The sequence below is a fragment of the Phoenix dactylifera genome, chromosome 11, assembly GCF_009389715.1.
Source record: "Phoenix dactylifera cultivar Barhee BC4 chromosome 11, palm_55x_up_171113_PBpolish2nd_filt_p, whole genome shotgun sequence".
NCBI classification, from domain to species: domain Eukaryota; kingdom Viridiplantae; phylum Streptophyta; class Magnoliopsida; order Arecales; family Arecaceae; genus Phoenix; species Phoenix dactylifera.
The window spans coordinates 10,521,409-10,543,945 of NC_052402.1; the positions used below are offsets into that span (position 1 = coordinate 10,521,409).

The 22,537-nt window shown below is 40.8% G+C and overlaps 2 protein-coding genes across 2 annotated transcripts; both read left to right on the forward strand.

The window, feature by feature from the left end:
• Positions 1–3,858: 3,858 nt before the first annotated feature.
• Positions 3,859–5,982, forward strand: LOC103715020 (3-ketoacyl-CoA synthase 4-like). Its single transcript, XM_008802520.4, has one exon. It carries the CDS (start codon positions 4,391–4,393, stop codon positions 5,942–5,944), a length of 1,554 nt encoding a protein of 517 aa, XP_008800742.2. The 5' UTR covers positions 3,859–4,390; the 3' UTR covers positions 5,945–5,982.
• Positions 5,983–19,539: 13,557 nt separating this feature from the next.
• Positions 19,540–21,308, forward strand: LOC103714997 (GATA transcription factor 19). Its single transcript, XM_008802497.4, has 2 exons — positions 19,540–20,760; positions 20,850–21,308. Exons 1-2 carry the CDS (start codon positions 20,299–20,301, stop codon positions 21,168–21,170), a joined length of 783 nt encoding a protein of 260 aa, XP_008800719.1. The 5' UTR covers positions 19,540–20,298; the 3' UTR covers positions 21,171–21,308.
• The last annotated feature ends 1,229 nt before the right edge of the window (positions 21,309–22,537 follow it).

Below are 22,537 nucleotides of genomic sequence, written 5' to 3' on the forward strand. Positions count from 1 at the left end.
AGCGCATCACCCTCACTTCTCGATAGGGCAGAAACAGTTCCAGTACTAATTTCGGAGCCAAACAACCCTATCAGTAACTACGGTGAGATATTAATGTTTCATCAGTCAAACAAGTAATGGCTATGTAAATTTTGAAGCCTTATCCACTCTATCCATTGTTTAGAGTAGTCAAAGTTTACCGCCACAATCATGTTGATTTCTTATAGCCCAAGTTTCCGTGTGTTTTGCATTAGGGGCATAAGTTTCCATGTTGAATCCAAAGTACGGTTCCACAAAATGAGGCATGTTTTTTATTGCTATAGAAAACAGTAGCTAATTTTTAAAAGGTTACATAACAATTTATTTTATGTGGTACCTAAGAATTTATGGTACATGTAATTGAAATCAAACTGAATTACCCAACAATACCTCCAGCATTTTTCTTCAGTCTGTCCCATCTAAACTGTACTGTAAACTTGAAATCAGCTTTCCCCTGGTGAACAGGACATCCTATGAATAAGTTAGCTGGGCATGCAAAATCCCACTATGTTGGTTTGAAAATATATTTTCATATGTTGATAACAACAAAAGGAAAAAGAAGAAGAAGAAGAAGGAAAACAGAGGAAGTAGAGTATGTGTTTTTGGACATTTAATTGGCTGTTAGGAGAAGGCATATCTTGGAGCATAGACCCGGATCTGGTGGGTGCTGACGAAGTCAATCTTCAATCGGTCTATCAGGCTGATTGGTGGAGGGTTAACATCAATTATGACAACCAGTTGAGGCATAAGATTTTCTCTCTGAATTAAAAAACATGTGTTGATAGCGGATCTATTTTCTGATAAGGAACAGAGGAACTTCAGAGGTGGATTCCGTGTGGCTTCGATCAGCCTTGTTGGTCACGGTTACTCATTTTATTGAGAGAGATTTGCAGTTTGGTGATCAAAATCTGGTTAACAATGCTCCCTTAGACTTGTCTATCTGAATTCAGGTGACATATATATCATACAACTTAGGTGACCTTAGGCTATTGGATGCTTTGGTTTAAAATGGCTTTCATATGTAAGGTCAAGGAATGATGTCAATGCTACCTCCACCAAACTCTTTTGAGGGTAAATGGAGGAGGCGAAGTGCTTCCCCCAGCTTTTCTTGAAGTATACAAGTTAATTACAAAGATACAAAGCAACATGATTACGCAACATAAGGTAGAGAAACTACATCAGTTGAATTGTATGCAACTATGTTCCTGAACTCAGACAAAGCGTGTGCGAGGCTAAGCCGAAACTAACAAGCTAAAGCGATAACGTAGCATTATTAAATTTGGCATTGGGTCCTATGCCACACATTCATATACTAGTTTGCCCTCTTGTACAAGTATGCATGAGATTCGAGGGCCATTCAGTGATTACAGAGACACGAGTTGAAAAAAAAGAAAACTAAGTTGGTCATGCCTTTCTTCCATGTTTAACCTTTCACCCCACGAGAAAAAAAAGGAATAGAAAAGTAGCCACGAGAAAAATATGGGAATGAATTTGTCAATCCAATTTGGTAAGTATAGCTGTGATTTTTAGAATATCACCAAGTAGAAAACGTATAGCAGGTATTCGATGTTCTTATTTCATTGAAGAGATAATGCCTGAAGTCTTTCTGGCAAACATTTTAATTAGCCTTTTGAACTAGACCTTGCCGGCTGCGCTGAAGGATTTTTTTTTTCTTGATTGAAGTGACTTTTGATCGTGCGGCACAAGTTATTCGTCAGCAGTTGTGTTAGCAACGGGAGAAGTCAATGTCCTGTGCAATTAAAGAGTGATTCTGGCGAAGCCGGATAAGATTCTCCTGCTCTAAGCCACTGTACTTTGACTGGCCATCACACCTAAAATCTATTGTTTAAACTTTGTAACTCGTTTTATATGTCCAGTTGTTAAAGGGATGATGTTAATCTGCTTCTCTTTCTTCTTCACGCTGTTGAAAAGTATTCCAACCATTTTAGAGACATGTTTAGATTAGAAAAAGAGAGTTATCTAATGCGCTTCGAGGTATATTGTATTTTAATTTTTTTAAAAAAATTATATGTACTAGCTTGTAAGAAAAAAAAAAATCGGTTCAAAGCGGTGGGTGGGAGAATTTGGAGCCCCGCTGTGATCTGACTCTCTCCAGGTGTCGGGGACTTTGACTCCATCCAAGGGCTGTCGCTTTTGTTTTCACTGAAAATCAGATTCAGTGTCGCATACGGGTCCATCCATCACGAAGTACAAAATCAAGAGGTTTGATCCGGTCAAAGTCCACCACAATATTAGATGACAGGTATTTTGTTGGGATGTTATTTTTTAGTATTTTTCCCCTAAAATTGGACGGATTAATTATGCTAGCAATCGTGGGCGTCCCAGGTATTCTGGCCCATTTGGAGCTCGCGCACCTTTTATTTATTGGTTTAATTACTTTAAAACTCTCAAACTTTTTTGGGGGTTTTCATTTTTATCCCGACCTTTCTGTAAGGGGATCACTCATAGCACATTTAGATGCTAGAAGGGACATTATCATTAGTGGATCTAGTCAGTCTACTTCTTCTCAGCCAGGCGCTCAAGAAAGTAGTGTTAGGGGGACTAACCTGTAGGGTCAGTATGTTGGATGGTTCCAGGAGGACTAAATTTTGAAACAATCTTAGAATTATTGGGCTGTCGGTTAGGGCTGCAAAAGGGTCGGATCAGACTGGGTCATGAGTGACTCCGATTCAATCCAATTCCATATTCCAATCCTAATGTTAGACCCAATAAGTTCAATGTCTCATAGCTATGCTATACAGTTGGCCGTACTTAAAAATGTTTTAAGTTCAATTTGTTTTATAAGAATGTTTTATAACTTGAATGATATACAGGTGACTGCAATAGGATGAAACTAATGATATACAGGAGAACTCTGAAATTGAGCTCAGACGCAAAGTTTCAGCTAAAACTTTTCACTTACATTTTGGTCAAAATCTCAGTTTCGAAGGTTTAGTGCTCCTAAAAAATAAGCTATCAAAGTTTCAGAGCTCTGAAATTGAGCTTAGTCTTAAAGTTTCCGAGCTCTGAAGTTAAGCTCAGTTAGAATGTCTCGGAGCTCCAACTTAAGGAGTGAAACTTATCAATTTCACTTACCTTTAAAATGTCTTCAGTCCATGCCTCAGAGCTTAGCTTCATGGCTCTTAAACTCTCTTCAGTCCATGTTTTAGAGCTTAGCTTCACAGCTCTAAAACTCTCTTCATTCTATGTTTCCGACCTCAGTTTCACAGCTGTGAAACTCTCTTCAGTCCTGTTTTAAAAGCTCAGTTTCATAGATCTGAACTCTCTTCAGCTTCAGCTTTGAATTCATGGTCCATTTAATTCATAAAACCTATATGGTAATGCTAATGCAACAGAGTTCCACAACTGGCATGCAGCTCACAGAAAACCTATATAGCGAAGCTTCACAAAACCATTTGCCATTCATAGCATTCAAGAGGTCATGCCATGTATTACAGATGATCTTATACCAAGTTTAAATGCCATATGCATTTGTATTTGCATATTGCCACATCACGTAGGAGAGAAATTAGAAAGGAAATGGAAGGAAAGAAAGGAAAGCAGGATGTACTTCAGTCTACATCAACAACTATGTGGTTTTCTTGCAATATCAGCTTCCTCTATGTATCAATGATCGCACGGGTCAACTTCCATCACAGCCATCAGACGGAAGGACAGAAATTGCAACAATTTGAAAGTTCGAGGGTCTGATTGCAACGAAACAAAGTTTTGGATAAAAATAAATTTTTTTAAAATTTAAAATTTTTAAAATATTTAAGCCTTGTTTATTAGTGTTTGGTCTTTCCCCATCTCGCTTTCGATTTTTTTCTCGCACACACGCTCTCTCTCTTCTCGACGGCATCCCTCACCCACCACAGCGTCGGCGGGCCCAGCGGGGGAGACTTTTTCATCCGCGCGCGAGGGGGACAGCGCGGACGCCGTCGTTTGCTCGTGCCGCCATCACTCGCCTCCTCTCTGAGGATCTCTCTGTTCCGTCGCTTCTTAAAACCGTCGATAGCAACACCAGCGCCTGCATCGCGTGGTATTATTCCACTCGCCAGTCCAATCCGTCTCCTACTCGATTTCTCCCAACCATATATTATTCTGGTCGCCTGCACGGGTCGGACTTTTTTTTTGCGGATATTCTTTTATTTCTTATGCCTATATAAACAGAAGCCAACCAGCCACCGAAACAGGGGGTCGAGGGTGAAGATACGTGCAAAAGACCAGCCTGGAAGCATCAAAAATAGACAAACCGTAGACGCAGATAGATAGCAAACGGGATCCTGCCCCCTTTCGATCAATCTATCTATCTGTTCATCATCCCCTTTCCGGAGTCTCTTATAGATTCAACTTCCAGGAGGGGTCCAGGATGGGCGACGGAGGAGCGGGTAGCGCCCCGATCCAGCATCCGGCCGACGGGCAAAGCCCGAGCCGGCGGCTGCCGGACTTCCTCCAGAGCGTAAATCTGAAGTATGTGAAATTAGGGTATCATTATCTGATCACCCACCTGCTGACCTTGCTTTTGATTCCATTGATGGCGATGATCCTTGTGGAGGCGGGGCGCGCCGATATCCGGCAGCTGTGGGTCCACCTCCAGTACAACCTGGTGAGCGTCGTGGTGTGCTCCACCTTCCTCGTCTTCGGTAGCACCCTCTACATCATGACGCGGCCCCGCCCGGTGTACCTCGTCGACTACGCCTGCTACCGCCCGCCGGACCGCCTCCAGGTCCCCTACCGCAGGTTCATGGAGCGCTCCCGCCTCTGCGGCGGATTCAACGACGACGCCCTCGAGTTCCAGCGCAAGGTCCTCGAGCGCTCCGGCCTCGGCGAGGAGACTCATCTCCCCGAGGCCCTGCACTTCTTGCCGCCCTGCCCCTCCATGGCCTACGCCCGCGAGGAGGCCCAGCAGATCATGTTCAGCTCCCTCGATGCCCTCTTCCGCAACACCGGCATCAAGCCCAGGGACATCAGCATCCTCGTCGTCAACTGCAGCCTCTTCAACCCCACCCCTTCCCTCTCCGCCATGATCGTCAACCACTACAAGCTCCGCAGCAACATCAAGAGCTTCAACCTCGGCGGCATGGGCTGCAGCGCCGGCGTCATCGCTGTCGACCTCGCCCGCGACCTCCTCCAGGTCCGCCGCAACACCTACGCCGTCGTCGTCAGCGCCGAGAACATCACCCAGAACTGGTATTGCGGCAACCGCAAGTCCATGCTCATCCCCAACTGCCTATTCCGTGTCGGCGGCGCCGCGGTGCTCCTCTCCAACCGCTCCACCGACCGCCGCCGCTCCAAGTACAGGCTCGTCCACGTCGTGCGCACCCACCGCGGCGCCGACGACAAGGCCTTCCAGTGCGTCTACCAAGAGCAGGATGACGACGGCAAGGTCGGCGTCTCGCTCTCCAAGGATCTCATGGCCATTGCTGGAGGGGCGCTCAAGACCAACATCACCACGCTCGGCCCCCTGGTGCTCCCCATCAGCGAGCAGCTCCTCTTCTTTGCAACCCTCGTCGCCAAGAAGCTCTTCAATGCCAAGATCAAGCCCTACATCCCGGATTTCAAGCTCGCGTTCGACCACTTCTGCATCCACGCCGGGGGCCGCGCTGTGATCGATGAGCTCGAGAAGAACCTGCAGCTCCTGCCTGTCCATGTGGAACCCTCTCGGATGACCCTGCACCGGTTTGGCAACACATCCTCCAGCTCCATTTGGTATGAACTCGCCTACACCGAGGCCAAGGGGCGGATTCGGAGGGGCCACCGGGTATGGCAGATCGCGTTCGGGAGCGGCTTCAAGTGCAACAGTGCAGTGTGGCAGGCTCTTCGCAACGTGAAACCTTCTCCCAACAGTCCATGGGAGGACTGCATCGATAGATACCCTGTGCACTTAGTTGATGGAATTCCTTCTTTACAGCCTCAGAAATAATGGTGGCTGCATCGAAAATTAGGCTGATTGGGGGGGGGGGGGGGGGGGGGGGGGGTTTGGTCTGGTAAGGGACATGATTGGGCTATTCTTCTCTTAGGTTTTGTTCATCTATTATTCCATCTGCTATTTAATTATGGGACTCATAAGATTGGCTGTCTTAGTGTATCTGTAAAAGCACTTTAAATTATTGGATTATCGGATTGCTATTCTTGTACTTTAATAGTGTGAAAGCTTTCAGGCATAGTGCCCTCATGTGTGCTAAGGTAAAATGCCATTGGAACTGAGTATTGACATTATGACTCGCTTCCTGCTTCCGCATACTGCTTTTTCCACCTTTTCTTGTTCTTCTCTAATGAACTTTCATTTCAACATGCTCATGTTTAAGGCTTCAGTAATAATTTCAGTGCCATCTAATTTTGTACGAAATCTAATATTTATTTTATGATGTTTGCTTTAATTATCTCTGTTCCAGTTGAAGATTTTTATGCATTTTTCCCTTCAATATTATACATGCTGGAGTTCTTTTTACATAATATTTTGTCTTTGAGGTACAATGCTTAAAACTTGGATATAGTAAATGTCGGTTCCTTTTATTAACATGTGATAAGTTTCTTTTCTTCACAAGATGCTGTTTTAATATATTCTTAAATAAATCTTTCTGTTGCATTTTCTTGAGTTTGTCTGATTGTTTTGCTAGGAGCTAATGTTCTAAGATAATTTGCTGAAATTGACCATCAGATTACCTGAAGAAAGAACTTTCTGGGGCAGCAAGAATCCTGTCATTATTTACAAAGCGAACTGAACGCCTACCGTGTTGTCAATTTTGCAAAATGGCTTTCTTCCGTTCGTCTCAAGGTTTTCCTTGAGGCCTTTGTTTGAATGCCATTGGTTTTTTCTTCGTTGACTATCTTAAGACACTACTAGATCCTGCACATGCCATCCAATAAAATTGGTACTTGTGTATCTTTATAATGTTGGTCGACTTGCAATATCTTAAAGAGATTGATGTTGATAAAGGTGGAGGGTGTTGCTTGAATACCCAAGGGACTGCAGTTGTGCTTTGAATACTGTAGTCATAGTCAATTCAAAAGAATGAATTTGTATCATAAGGTCTTTGTTGATTCCTGGCTGAATGAGAGTATCGGTACTCATACCTAGCTTGTATTAATTTGATCAGATATTGGTGTAAAATCCATAACATTTTTTTATGAATTGAACCTTGACTGGGAAAGAGCTTGTGGTAATATCAAATAGGACTTCCTCTTCGAATATTTAGTGAGTTGAGTTTACCATGATATTCGGGGAAGCAAAAAAAGGGGGAATGTGAATCTGCATCACTATGTCAAAAATAATGCATTTCTTAATGATTAATCAGATAGTTTATTTGGAGAAGAGCAAGTTATAAAACACTAGATCAGTCTCCTCATTTTGTTTATCTCAATGCTTGTCATCTAGTACTGATGCTAAAAGTGTCTTTGGTTTTTTGCCCCAGAGGCTTCCTGTTGCTGGTAAAAGTGGATTATAGATCAAACACTGACATCATGTGGATAAAACCTTATTGATGTGTAGTTTGGCAGGATGATTTTCTAATTTTCTATTTTTAAAATTTTTGCATATATTTTTGCTTCAGCCTATATGTTGATAGTTATTATATCTCTAGAAAATTATAGTTCACAAAGAACAAACCTTGATTTTTCTGCTTATTTAGAAAATAGATTGTTTGGCTATTTGCTAATTTGAGTTCGTTGTTTTCTCTTGTTTTCATTAGGTCCCATTATATTTCTTGTGAATATGATGATTAGTTTGAATGATCTCGAAAAGTGGAAGGAATCATGATTTGTTGTTTGGATGATAAGTGTAGCCGTGCTTTAGGTGGTGAACCAGATGGAGGTTGCATGACAGAAAAATCAAACCAATGCAAAGATGAGTGCACAAGGTGTAGCAGCTTGTATGGATTAGAAATTTGGCTTTAAAGAGTTTATGATAATTTTAAATTGGATTTCCTATTTGTAGATTCTAGTGATACAGGGAACTGCCTCATTGACCTTTGAAGTTGTAGAGAGTAAGGTATCCATTTCTGCCATGCTCAAAAATGCTACTTTGTATTTCCTGACATGGACGATTAACTGCTTTATATACATATATAATTTTCATAAAAACAGACATTATTTTCAGCTGTTTATTAGAAGTTTGAACACAATCCATCCTGAATATCTGTATTGATTATTGTAAACTAACATGACATAATTATGATTTAAGCAAGCTCAAAATCCATGTTATAAACTTCATAAGGATGCCTGTAAATATGTTTACATGTTAGCACTAGTGTACGTGTTTTGCATTTATTGTCAGTACTTCGGAAAATTTATTTATTAGCATTATCATTGAAAGTTCATACGGTATGCATTACCTTGATTTCTAGGAATGTCTTGGACCGCAAAATTAAGTAATATGTAATTGGAGAATAGTCATATTTTTAGTTACTGTTGTTGCGCATTTGCAGGCTCAGGCCTTTGTGATAAAATGGGCAGATTCGGTGGATGGATCGCTTTTAAACCCTTTTTATGTTGATTTCTTATATACCTACCTGGTATAACCTCAATGTATTCAAAATTCTTATAATTTTGTTTCATATAACTAAAGCTTTATAAAGTAAATCCCTTCGGAACAATCAATCACTGGTCTATCTTATCATTTACAAGAAGCTTTTCATTTTAGGAGTCATATTTTGAGGGGTTCACTGTTAGATAAATTCTCACCAAGTGGTTTTGGAGACTTGCTACAGAAAATGATAGTTTACAATAACTAATCACTGAAAATAAGTTTTACAACAGAATGAGCTGGAATGAGAGGCATTCTGCAGACTATGTATTCCATTTTCTTTCTTTTAAAGTTGGTTTGGAAACAAAATATGCATATCAATTTAAGGTCACACATCCATAGATCCAAGTATTCTTAAGTATGTTAGGTCTTCTGTTTGCCTACTACAAGTGCAGTTCCAATTACAGTTTCTTTGCACCATTCAAGTTGTGCATGAAATCTTGTGTTTTTGCTAGTAAAAACCCTCAAAAGATCATTAGCTTCCCCCAACCCCCGTCCCATATGAGTGGAAACTCACTAAATTAGCATAAAATGATTTTAAACTGAAATGTGAGATATGTTAGTGATAAAAATTTGAAATAGAGATTATATGTGAATGTTCTGAGTTATCATGTTTCAATAACCTCGCGCATGCAGGCACAAGAAAAACACATACATACATATGTACAATCAATAAATCATTCAATATGATTATTTTGCTTCTGTCTAGAACCTTCCTCATCCTGGTGCCCAAGCAAAACAATTGACCGTCAATAATGCCTTGACTCAAGCAGTGCAGACTTTTATCATCCAATTTGAGACTGATTTTCTCTTTCCATACCATAGGATTAGAGTTGCAAATTGATTTATGAAAGGATAGATATCTGTTCCAGATTACTTCTGCATCTGAAATTACTGGAACAATATAGTTAACTGATAAGCTTGATGGGAGTTCATATCAATGTGGAGCTATTAAAGCTGGATGTAACAAGACAGCAATGAATTTAAAGCAGTCAAGATTCTCTGATGGCACAAAATTTGATTAAGGGTGATGCTCCTATCTGAGCATAGAGCAACTTCAAAATCTTCATATTTTCCTGCAATTAAAAAGAAGCTGCTGTGGTTACGGTTATGTTTTATAATACAGTTCACATGGCCATGCACACCCACTATGTGGCTGTGCTCTAGTGACTGCACCACCTCGGACCAATGTATATCTGGCTAGGCCACATAGTGGATTGTAAGTTGCAGCATTAGCATACTCGAAAGTTGAGCATATTGTTTTACATCAAAAAAAAAAGAAAAGAAATTTGAGCATATTGCATAGGGGGCTGTTGTCAGTTTTTAGGTTAACAAGTCATGCTAGAATAATTATGGAATAATCTTATAATATTGTTATCAAAGTAATTTATTTTTACAATATTTTCTAAAATCCTAACTGCATATGCACCCATATATGCTGTTTCATACTGCATATTCACTACCCTTGCTTCTTGCACCCCATGGGCATTTTTTAAAAACTTTGGCTGAATCTTGTTGGTCAAATAGCAAGGATGGTACTCCAAGAAGTTAAAAAGGGATGGAGGGGGTTGGAGCATTACGTGATGCATGATTATGAGGGTATACAAGGGATAAAGAAATACCATGGTTGCTGCACCATAAATCTACGGTATGCATTTCAAGATCCCTGATCATTGGTTAGATTTGCAAATACTGTCTGCAAAATGTAGATCTATTTTGGTTTTTGCTTGTCAATTATAGTAATGATATTTTATCAATACTATATGCTTTGTAGTTTTTAATTATTCTTTATCTGAACTTAACAGTATGAACTTGACCAACCGCCACTAAAACAATTGAATTCTGAACAGTATTCTTGTTAGTTGCTAGTAAAATGATAAAGCACCATATTGAAGCAGCAAATGCTGTAAGAGGGGTAATATTGATGTTGCCTGTATATCTATTATAGTGAACTTTTTTCACTTTAATCATAATTATTGGAATGTTGTCCAGAAATAAGAGTCTGGGAGGCAGTTAGCTCTATCAGTTTGCATCAACAATCTCTGCAAGATTGCTTTGTAAAAGAACTTTCTAGCTTTAGTTTACAATATCCAATTGTGATATCACTAAATTTAGTATTCTATCTGCATTTTTCAATATTATGCCTACATTTTTTGATTTTATATATGTGCAGCCAACTACTAACTATATCCTGTGTCTCTAAGATTATTCGCCTTGGATACAGGTATCTGATGCATATAGACAACAATATAGAAACGATACCTGCAGGATTATCCTTGATTCTTCATATAAGAAAATTCAACCTCACATGAAAGAATTCTTGAATTCTATAAACCAAAGAAATGTAACTTCTTAAATTCTTTTTTTACCTATTAGACTACTGTTAAGAGATATGGATGGAATTTGCTTAGGGTCCACTTGGATTTCATTCATTGATGCTATAAGCCTTAAAAAAGGACATTTTCTTATATCCATTTTTTCTATTTTTTAATCCACTAGATTAATGGCAACTCATATTTAAGAAATTCCAGGAATATAGTTATGAGATATAGATGGAATTTACTTAGTGTCCATTTGGATTTCATTCTTTGATGGACCAAATGAGCACAGTACATGCTTCACTTTTGAGCTAACTGTCTCCTTTTTTTTTCTAGGCTACAAATGGATTGAGTCTCCGCAAAATCCTAGTTAGATTACAATCTAGCAAGAGCCAATCCAAACCGCCCATATAAAATCATTGGTTGGGCCAGGTCTCGATTTAGACTCCACTAATATTTGGGATCAAACTTGGATCTTTCACCTTTTGACCCAGCTCTGTCTCAACCTGTAAATAACCTGAAGACCTTAATGAGTTAGGTACCGCAGCCAATTAGGCCCAAATGTATATGTTTATTTAGTCAAGTTCTGTGAGGAGAATCAATGAATGTTTGCTGAAATAAGGTTAATGCATCATTGAGTACTTAAGGCTATTTATATCATTGTTGTCATTAGAGGAGTTGCCTTTTCATTAGGACTTTGTGAATTTGAGTTGGATCAATAATAGTTCTATGAACTATGGAGTAGATTGTCTTGCTTTTAACTACAACTAATAATGTGGTGTTTGTTTTTAACTACAATCAATAATGCGGTGTTGAGCTATAATGCGAAATACTCTAATAGATTTATCTTCAGGTAATTATACTTTACACATCTTTTTTTTTTCTTTGTTTTAAAAAAACTTACATGAGAATTGTAATAAAATGTAGTTAATGTTGTGGATATCTAGAAGATATTTGATGCAAGGATTCAATCATTCAAGTGCCAATCGTGTCATGCCGTGCCGTGTCAACATGTTCCTGACACCAAGCACACATGTGCCATGATACCTTTTGAGGACAGGTCTGTATGTCTTTATACCACTCAGTACAGTGTCAATTTCTTTGTTATATTATATTATATTATATTTGCTCTTTTGGCATGCATGACACAACACACTTTGCCAGCCACTAATCAGCATACCATTGACGACACTTGAATCCTTGATTTGATGTAATTTGGTTTTCAAGGTAGGCTTAGGTTCTTTTTTTTCAGTTAATTTGATGTCATGTTTAGCATCCAGAAATTGCTTTATATCCCTTGTTTCAACCGTCACTTAGTGATCAACCTGTGGACGAAATATTTACTTTCTGGTCCCTTGTTTGATGCCAATTTATGTTTTAATCCCTTGACTATGTGAAGAGGAAAGGTACAGTGTGTGATAGGCACAAGTGATAAAAACAGGCATAACTGTGTTTAATATAGGCTTAAGCATATATAAAACAAAGCATGAGTATGTACTGTATATTACATACCATGTATGGTAATATGAATCTTTTTTAGGAAGGTCTGGATTTCTACTTTCTTGTGATCTTCGTATATAATTTAGGGTTCAAACTTGGGTCTAGGTTGGATTAGGAAAGTTCTAAATTCATCAGGATTGCAATTTGAAAATAGCCTGGTCGCTTGTTAAGTGAGGTTCCCTAGAGTTAGAATTTTGCTATTTTAGGAAAGTCTTCTGGTGTTTTTCACTATACAGTACAGGGAAGGAGTCAGCAAGTGTCGTAGTCAATTGAGGACTGAGGTGTCATATCTAGTAATGTCATATGGTGTCTTTAACTTTATAAGGAGAAGTAGAGGCTATGTAAATTCAATTTTGAGTAAATATTGAATTATTAGAGGTTCTTTTCCTCTCTATTAGGACTCACTTAGACCTGGAGCAAACCTGCATTTTATTTAAACCTGTAGACTTTTGGGAAAGGTATGAGCTCAAAGATGGACCATAGGTTATCAAGGCGGCCAGGTCGTTCTAGCCAGTATGATCTGTGACTGCTTAGGTGGACTGCTTAATGATTTAGGCACTTGATTTTTTTTTTGAAGAAAAAGCAAAAAATCTCAAAAGTCTAAAAAGCAATGGATCGGACATAAATTAGGCTGCTCGCTAGTTTGAAAGGAGTTTAATAAAGAAAGTCAAATAATTATTAGAATAGTTAAATTCCTTCTCCAGTAAAAAAATTTGTAGAACATGGTGCACTTGAAGGTTATGAAATTTGTGACATATACTGATTGCTTTCTTTGTCCAAAGATTCAAGTCTTCTTGTTGAAACCAAGATCTACCACTTCAAGTATGGAAATGTACTACTGCTGCTGCTGCTGTTGTTGTCACTCTGATGTAGAGTTTTATTGCATGGTTATGGCACTACAAAAAGGCTATTATGATGCATTCTACTTCTAACAAGTAGACAAAGTGGAATTATACTGCCTTATTTTTTTGTGGGCAGTATTAGGACTTGTTATTGGTAATAATAAGATATCATCTGAAACTTCAAATGTAAATTATGGAGTTTCAGCATTATAATTTGTAGTGCCATGCCCCGTACAAATTTGGTTTTTATTTTGATGGATGTTAGCTGTACAAGTATTGTTTGTGTTTGCATGACACATGTTATGCAAACTGATATTTCTCAAAATATTGGAATGCACTATATTGATATATTAGATGAGATTTTCTGATTTTCTTCCAAATTTTAAATAGGTCTTTTTTTAGTTATTATTATTAAAATCAAGGCCTAAAATAGCAGCTAATTAGCCATGATTTTCTTAGTCGCATTTCATTACTACCCTGTGTGGGTATGCTAATTGCTGAACACTAAAATCAAGACCTAAGACAACGTAATTGATTATTCCTGTTTCTAATATCACTCAATATATCAATATTTCGGTCCATGTACATAAGTTGCAATATCTTACATTTTTTTGAATTCTCTAGCCTTCCGTCCTGACCAAGATGAATGAGATATCAGCCTTTGAAAATGTTGCTCAAGATGGCATTTGGCACATCACTAAAGCTTCTAGCTCATCGTTATGATCATTTAGTTTCTTTTTTCCAGCTTATCCATTCTCTAACTTTGTAGGGCCTTGAAGTCAAGATCCCTCAAAAGAACAGAAGCTATAATGACATGTAGGCGCACCACCAATAATCATCTACTTGCTTTAATCGAGTCATATTTTTTTGAATTTATAAGTAAGCATGGCTTTGCAAAGATGACATATGGCAATGGGTGTGCTCCTTCATGTCAAATTGCTCCCTTGATGAATTTTAAAAGATCAAATGGGGCGGGGGGGAATCCACTTGAATTTATTAGGGAAGAAAAGAGAGGATGTTCAAACTCCCAGAATGGAGAGAAACCTCCCACAAATAAGAGAACAAACATAAGAATGGCATATTTGGTGGTACAAAGGAAGTTAGTTGTTCTATTGGTTGCAATTCTCTCCGTGGTTCTCAGTCCAAGGATTTCAGTATGGATAAAATTCAGGAGGTTGTCTTTGGGTCTAGGAAATGGCAACGCTTCTGGGCCTGATGGTTTCTAATTTTGTCTTTCAAAAGGCTTGGCGTTTTGTGAAGGATCATTTAAAATTGCTTATAGATGATTTTCATAAAGGTGTTGTTAACTCAGGTCCTATTGATTATTTTTTGATTACTTTGGTTTCTGAAGTTGAGTTGACTTCTGAAATTAAACATTTTCGATCAATTGGTCACATCAACTGTGTATAAAATTGTATCCATGATCTTGGCCAATAGGTTACAAGTTGTTATTGGATAATTTGATTGATTCTTCTCAACCTGCTTTTGTGGATGGAAGAAATATTTTGGATGATTTGTGCGGCTTTAAAACTAGTTTATTGGTGTTCCATTGCAGTGTGGAAGGTGTTTTGTTGAAGTTGGATTTAAAAAAATCTTATGATTACATGAATTGGGATTTTTTGTCTAGTGTTTTGGAGGCTAGCGGAGTTGCCCAGAAACGAATTGGTCGGTTCAGGGAACTTTTGTATCAGTCTAAGAGAGCTATGCTCTAAATGGTAAGCCTGGCAGATGGATTGAAGTTAGAGGAGGGTGAAGGCAGGGTGATAGTTTGTTTCCTTTTCTCCTTGTGCTAATAGCAGATATTCTTCCTGGGTTGCTTCAGGTTGCCTTTTCTAATGGTGATATTGCTGGACTTTGGTCCTGTTGGTTTTGAGGTCTCTTCACATTCCATCTCGGAGGTCTCTGGTTGCGGTGTAATTTTTGGTGCACGATTTGATGCATAAACCCAAGTCTAACAAATAATAGTTCCTTAATAATATGCTTAAGTAAAACTAATCCAATTTTACTTGGACCTGCATTATTCCTGATGGCTGTACTTTTTTGCTTTTGTTAACAGAGTGACCCACAGGCTCTGTTTTGGATTGGGTGTGAGTCAATTTCTCCAAAATTTTGGATGTTCTCTGTCTAGAACTGGCGCATTCACATCCCTGCTAATGGGTTAGTCTAAAAGCTAAAAGCCTAATTCGCACTCAGAATCATCATGACATTGGTACTCTGGATGGTCAGGTATACCCTCTGATCCAACTTAAGTTGCACTTGACTCAGTTTTTAATGATCCGGCCAGGGGTTTAGTTTAAGACTAATATCTGAAGTGATTTTTGGTTGACTGGACCCTATGTATAACTATAAAATTTTATCCAATCGCATATAGCATTTGCAGAATCTTGCTTTCAAAAATGAAAATGACAAGCATACACATTTCATGGAAATGTTTTTAGACATCAGAGGCAGATTACTTCTACTACTGATCTACTCTCTTGGAGAACAATGTTGATACTTAAATGATTAGCATAGGGTTACAATCATCATATTCTCCACAAGCCATGAAAATATTTTCTTTCTTTTTTTTAATCAAATGGTTAGAAGATGCACCAACTCAACCAATTGGTACCCTCCTTTGCCCTTTAAAGTCTCATAAGTTGCTACCCAACAGAACATGTTGGTATGTCATGCTACGATATTCTTGGGATATGATTTTCATAGATATATTATGTAAACACTTGGACTAATAAGGTAAAAAATGTATACCTTTGAACCTTGGTCCCGTGTTAAGTGCTACAAAAATGTATGTTTTATAGCCCATTGATTATAGATCATTTAAGCTGTTAGTTTTGTAGATGCTTAAATGGTTGTTGGTATAAAACAGGTTGGGCAACTCAAACTAGTTGGTTTAAAGAAAACTTCCGAGCTTTCTTTACAACAGGAATAACAACAGCAACAACAACAATTGTAACAATAGTTGCAATACTAGAGCAACAACGACAATAGGGATAACAATTTGAAAGCTAAATTTATGTAAATTCAAAATCCAAACGCATTTGAGGAGTAAGATAATTTAGCCACTACTCCTACAGCATTGTCACCTTATGAGTTGTAATTGGCATACAATAGCACATCTTGATATCACTGCCATCTAGCATAATTGAATAGTAGGAACAATTTGGACCAGAATGAACATATTTGTCGTTAGATGTCCATGTCCAGTTCAAAAACCCTACCCCAAGTCCAACTACCTGGGATCCATCATCCAAAAATTAAAACCCAAAACCTCCAATCACCCCAATTCATTTCCATTCAGAAACCTTGGAACTGCAAAAATAACATCTTCGAGTAATTATCATGATAGCTCAAATGTTGCTTTTCTTATAGCAAGAGTAAGACAAGACCCTAATTGTTGGATACCCACTTCTCATCTCAGAAGAGAAAGCGAGGTGCTGCATGTGGGGGCCTTGTATGACACTCTCAAGCCTATATGGTATTCCATAATGAGGCATCGTTTAGGAATGCTTTGAAACCATCACTAATTGGGTCAAGGGTTGCATCTTTCGCGCGAAACAATGATTCACCTTTTTTTTGTATGAATCCAATGTTACATCGTGCAACTCACTTTTGAATATGTGCAGGTGAATGAATGAAATAGTTTGGAATCCTTTAAAATTTATGCAAAATGCAATCTAACTCTTAACGTCATAGAAGAAGATCAAACATTTTTTGGCACCATAGATGCAACTGAAACTTCACTAATTGGATGCATCAAATATTGCGCCCGTGTATTTTTGTTGCTTTTAAAATTGTCGATTCATCAATGCATATTATTTATCACTGGGCAACAAAATTTGTGCATGAATCTTTCGCCATATATATATATATATATATATATATATATATATATATATGCAGTCCTGGGTTGCTTGGTGAATATAAAGTGATCCGTATTTTGCAAACCCAGGACATCGTCGACAGGAGTTGTTTCCCCGGGAAATGATAGAGCTAATGCATTGACAAATATTAAGTTGGTAGCTTTTTCATGGAGACATCACCGAAATCTTCCCCAAAGGCCGAGAATCCGGTCAATCTCGATTTCGTCGATGGGAGGACCGATTTTAAAAAGCCGTTGATGGTCACCGATACAAGGGAAAAGCGTTCGGGTGTGGGGGACGCAGGAGAGGGACCACATCAGATGGGTCGCATCCACACCGTCCGACAGTCCGCTACACGTAAAGCTAACGAACACACTGCCCTGGGCCACGACCACAAACACCGATGAGATCCTGTGTCGTGGTGACGTGGCACGTAGCAGCCGTCCAAGGTGGAACAAATCTTAGAACGCACGCCCGGGCCGCACACCAACACATGCAGGCTTCCACCAACCCGAAATCTCCACGTAAGCAACACTGATGTGGATCATGTCGTATGATGACGTGGCATTCTGTGATTGGTGCATGGGGTGTTTGGGTGTGTGGCGGTCACTTTAAAGCGTTGTACCCCGGTCAAGAGAACTCAGTTATCAAGGAGGGACAGGGAGATGGATGGGATAATTTTTTTGAATGGCTATTATTTTGGTATCTATTTTTTTCCTCGTTTTAATTTTCTCTTTTTCGGGGACGACGCTCGCTCGTTGTTCGCTAGGGTTGGATTTTATAGGCAGAGAGAGAGAGAGAGAGAGAGAGAGAGAGAGAGAGAGAGGGGGGGGCATCTTTCGAAAAGCGGTGGTCGCCAAAACCGATCGCTCTCGCTATCACGCACACTCTCTCACATCGAACGCAGGACTCCAATCTCTAGGCCCGGCTCTGGGCGCTGTCGGGACAAACTTTTTGACGACGATCTCCTTGTGTGGATCAGCTGCTCCACCCATAACACAGAATACAGTGCATCAATCTAGCAGTTCAGATCGTCTTTTAAAAAACAGCAGTTATGATATTATAAAAGGTTAAAGTGGGTTCATGGGCTCCCATTATATTTATGTTAAGTATAATCATACGCTTGTAAGTTACGGATCCACATGGTATTGATATACGGTTCCTCATGAATATTTAACAGCAAAAGGGCTCAATAATATGCTGTAGCACCGTACATATTCATAAGGGATTGCCACAACTTACGTACTTTACTTTTATCTATACAAAAAAAATATGTATTATACGATGGATGATCGATCAAATGGATTTTCCACTTAGCAAAATTCGGATCAAACGTTTTTATTTGCTGGATTTTTCAGTTAGACAAATAAGGAGTTGAACAAACATGGCCGTGCTGGCTTAAATTATAATAAATTGTTTTCATCCATCGTGTAAGCTTGCCAGCACATCCATGTTCGGTCCCACAACCACGTGGCAGCTGATTCATGGTTCGAGGCCCAAGTATGAGCAGTGGCAAGGGCCAAGGGGACAGCTGATCCTGTCGGGCAGGGGAGGGGCTTGGTTGTTAGAATGATGGGCTCCATCAGCTTTCACTTTCTCTTTTATCCGAGCTCTCCCTTTGACCTGGGAAATAGACGCAGTAACAGCTCACGAAGCCGTGCCCAGGGGCAGGGAGGGATGATTAGCTACACAGTAGCCTAACTCCTTTTCCTGCCCGGACTTTGGATTAGATGGATGAAATAGATTGATAGATCTCCATGGTCTCTTCTGCTCTCTCGCCTTGATTGGTGTCAAAAGACGGGATCTTCCGCCACTGACCGACCGGTCCTTGGACCGATGTTTCGGCCCGGCTCCCTTTTGAAGCGTCCCTAATCATGACCGAAGCCGTCGCATATGAATCCTTCCTGCCTATATAATATGATATCCTCTCTTTTCCTTTTCTTTTTTTGTTTTTTCTTTTTCCTATTACGGACCTTACCACATCTCGTTGCAAGTCCCACGTACGTGGAGAGGTACTCACGTGACGGAGCTGGGCCAGAGGGGGCGGGGGGTGGAGATTGGCACGTGCAACCCCAAGCGTGATACAAGCTTCCGGTCCTTCGTAGCGGGCTTGTGCAAGCATGACACGTACCCCGTTTATTGGCGATCCGAGGGAGGACGGGGCAAAGATCTGGTGTGGGCCCGGGCTTGGCTCGTGCCTGGCTATCTAAATCCGTGCCTCGTGATCGGGGAAGTGTGAGATTATATGGAAGACTGTTCCAGGCGTCACGTGGGCTCTTTTGACCGCCCAGGGACCAACCCCATCTGTCTCCTCTGACCGGCATTGTTTGCTGCGCCTCCTAACCCCTCCTCTCTCTCTCTCTCTCTCTCTCTCTTTTTTCTCCGGCGTGTCACGATACATCGTCTTGCCATCACGTACAACCAGACCTTGTCATACGTCGTTGTTGTATAAGTAGCGCCGAGCAACGAGGAGCAACAACGCCTACTTGGTGGCCTAGATAAAATCGAGGAAAATATTGAGAGAAGCAAGGCAGAGAAAAAGATTCAGTAGAGAGAGATAGAGTACACAATGCCCAAATCACCTACAGACTGAGAGACAGAGGAGGTGATCTGCCTGGCTCGGGCTCAGCCGCGCCCCCACTGCACCTCTGCGTTGCACCCATCCCGGAGGAACTAATCCCTTCCCTCCCTCCTTCCACATCTCTCTCTCTCTCTCTCGTTAGACGACACCTTTGTACCGCTGCTGACTGGTCTTCTCCAACCCCCATGCATCCTAGCATTGTTTAATACGGCCTATGGATATAGTTATAAGCTCATTTCCATTTCCAAACTTTGTTTAGGATAAATTCTTTAGTTTTTATTCTCTCACTCTCTCTCTCTCTCTCCTTCACAGAGCCTTAAAACAGACAAACCCCGATCTCCCACTTCCCTAGTTCCCACACAACGTCGCTCGCATTATTTTGTTTCCGAGCCACCATTAATCTATTCCATTAACCCGGCTGTCCCTTGGTTGCTGGCGCGACTGCATATATAACCACATTATATGCACACGCGCACACAGAGTCTTTGTAGCTTGTAGTTACCCCCGCCCTTTCCCATCCCGATGCCCTGCTACTACGTGCTCCCCTCCGTTGTTAAAAGCCATCCCAACTGAGTCTGCCTCTCCCCTGCCCCATCCTTTTATTGAGTTATTCTCCTCTTAATCCCTGAGCTAGCTATCTCTCCTTAGAACAATGCTGCACCAGTGCGGCCGCCATAGCGGCGGGGGTATCTCAACCCCGTGCTCTTGTGGCCTCCTCTACGGAGCTTGCGGCGGAAGTGGCAGCAACTCCTTCTCCATTCTCTTCCCGGGAAAGCAAGCAGCCGTGGATGAGGTGTTCGATTCCGGATATCCTATCCCGTCCTCATCCTCGGTGGACTGCACCCTATCCCTCGGCACGCCATCGACCCGCCGCACCGAATCCCACAAACCCCCACCCTCTTCCGCTGCCATCCAGCGGCCGTCTTGCGTGTCTAGCTTGTGCTGGGATATCCTATCCCAGTCTAGCAAGCAACCATCCGTGGCCTCTCGTGGACCCACCGGGCCAACCAATTCCTCCAACCTCGGCGCGGACCCCGTCCTCCTCGCCCGTAGGTGCGCCAACTGCGACACAACCTCGACCCCCCTGTGGCGCAACGGCCCCCGTGGCCCCAAGGTAACGTTAGCCACCTCCGTTATTTCCTCGCATCGTGTTACGAAATAGTATGAAGTCTCTGCTAACTAGTTCTTTTATCCGGGATACAGTCACTTTGCAACGCGTGCGGGATCCGTTACAAGAAGGAGGAGCGACGGGCGGCGGCGTCGACGGCGTCGCCAACGTCGTCATCGGTGCTGTCGGCAACGGCGGAGCAAACGGGGATTGGGTACGGGTACCAACGGCAGCAGCAGCACCAAGCGTGGGGTTGTTATGGCTCGACGGTGGCGGCGTCAAAGAGCCCGTCAAAATCGATGTATGACGACCCGATGGAAGAGGGGGAGGTGTCCTACCTCTCGTGGCGGCTCAACGTGGTTCCCTCGGCCCAATTCCCGGTCCGGGACCGGCCCAGCCTCTTCCAATATAACTAGAAGTAACTACATGCAGATGTGGCCTTTAGTTAATAGTTAACTTCCTTCGTTATTTTTGACGTGCATGGTATCAAAATCAAGCCACATCATGATGTATTATTAACAATGGATGATAATAGTTTTGTTTTGTTGGTTAAAGGGCGAGTTTTTTTTTTCTTTTTTTTTGGTGGATGGCGCGGGGAATATGATGAGGGGGGAGAGGAAGGGAGAGAAATCCAATCAAGGGGCCGTACGGGACGTACAGTGTGTTTTCTTTCACGCATGAGGCCCACGCTGTCATCCATTACCTCAAGTCCGGAGTCCGGAGTTGCACTCGAGATTCCTCTCTCTGTGGAGTGAAGTCAAGATTGTGAAACAAAACAAGCCCGGTCGGTGACATATTGTTGCCGGCGTGGACTTGCTTTGGGGCACGAATCCCATCGTAGAACACGTGTAGTATGGTTCACGGGAACTAGATCGTTTGATTCGATGGCCCGGCAGCAGAAAAAGGTAACCGGTTGGTGTGGGATCTTCTGAAGCTAATCAGGTCCGATATCAATCCTAAATGAGTTTGAGGTAATTGCATGGTCATGTTAGATGGTGATGTGATGGGTATCTGAAGTGGATGGTAAGCAGATATACAAGAGTTCTTTATTTAAACCATGACTTTGTAATGGCATTCTCATCTTCTTCACCAGCGGAGCTTTGAATAGGCTGAAGCTGAGGAGCCTCATTAATCAAAATATAGTTGAGAGGACGAATCTTCTACATTTTAACCCGTGACTAGGTATTGATGAGGGTACGTTATGGGTCTAGACTCCCATAAATTCATTTTGAGAACTCGGATGGTAGAAAAAATGCCAATATAATTAGGGTGAGGATGAGGAGGAGGGGAGTTAGGTTAGGATGTTTTTGGGAGCATTTGGCTCTAAACACTTACTAGTCAAAGACAATGAAATGTTTGGGAAAATGAAATTCAACATTGGTGATGAATCCAAATTATTTATTTTTAAGGTTATTACCTGGACATCAAATCCAAAAATAAATTTACCATTTTAATGATATCTTATCATGTGCCAATTTTATTAATTATTTAGAAGCATCCAAATTAGTTGTAATTTATTCACATAGAGTTTTCAAATATTCAGATCAAGGTCCATGGGCTGGAATTGCAAATTAATGATTTATGCTATATTTGTATGCACTAATTATATTTCCCTATCCATTTTTCTACCAATGAAATAGAACTTCGGATTTTTTTTTTAATTTAAAAAAAGTAGTTTCCAAGTATTCTAAATATTGTAGATCATCAACAATGGTGCTGATTTTTGTTGTGTGATTTTTTTATTATTTTAACTAGGAAGCATTTGGAGCCAAATATTGAAATA

Excerpts from the sequence above, each read along its gene's own strand:
- LOC103715020 (XM_008802520.4), top strand. The coding sequence starts at position 4,391 with ATGGGCGACGGAGGAGCGGGTAGCGCCCCGATCCAGCATCCGGCCGAC.
- LOC103714997 (XM_008802497.4), top strand. The coding sequence starts at position 20,299 with ATGCTGCACCAGTGCGGCCGCCATAGCGGCGGGGGTATCTCAACCCCG. Across the intron at positions 20,761-20,849 it reads ACGGCCCCCGTGGCCCCAAG|TCACTTTGCAACGCGTGCGG; the intron begins GTAACGTTAGCC and ends TCCGGGATACAG.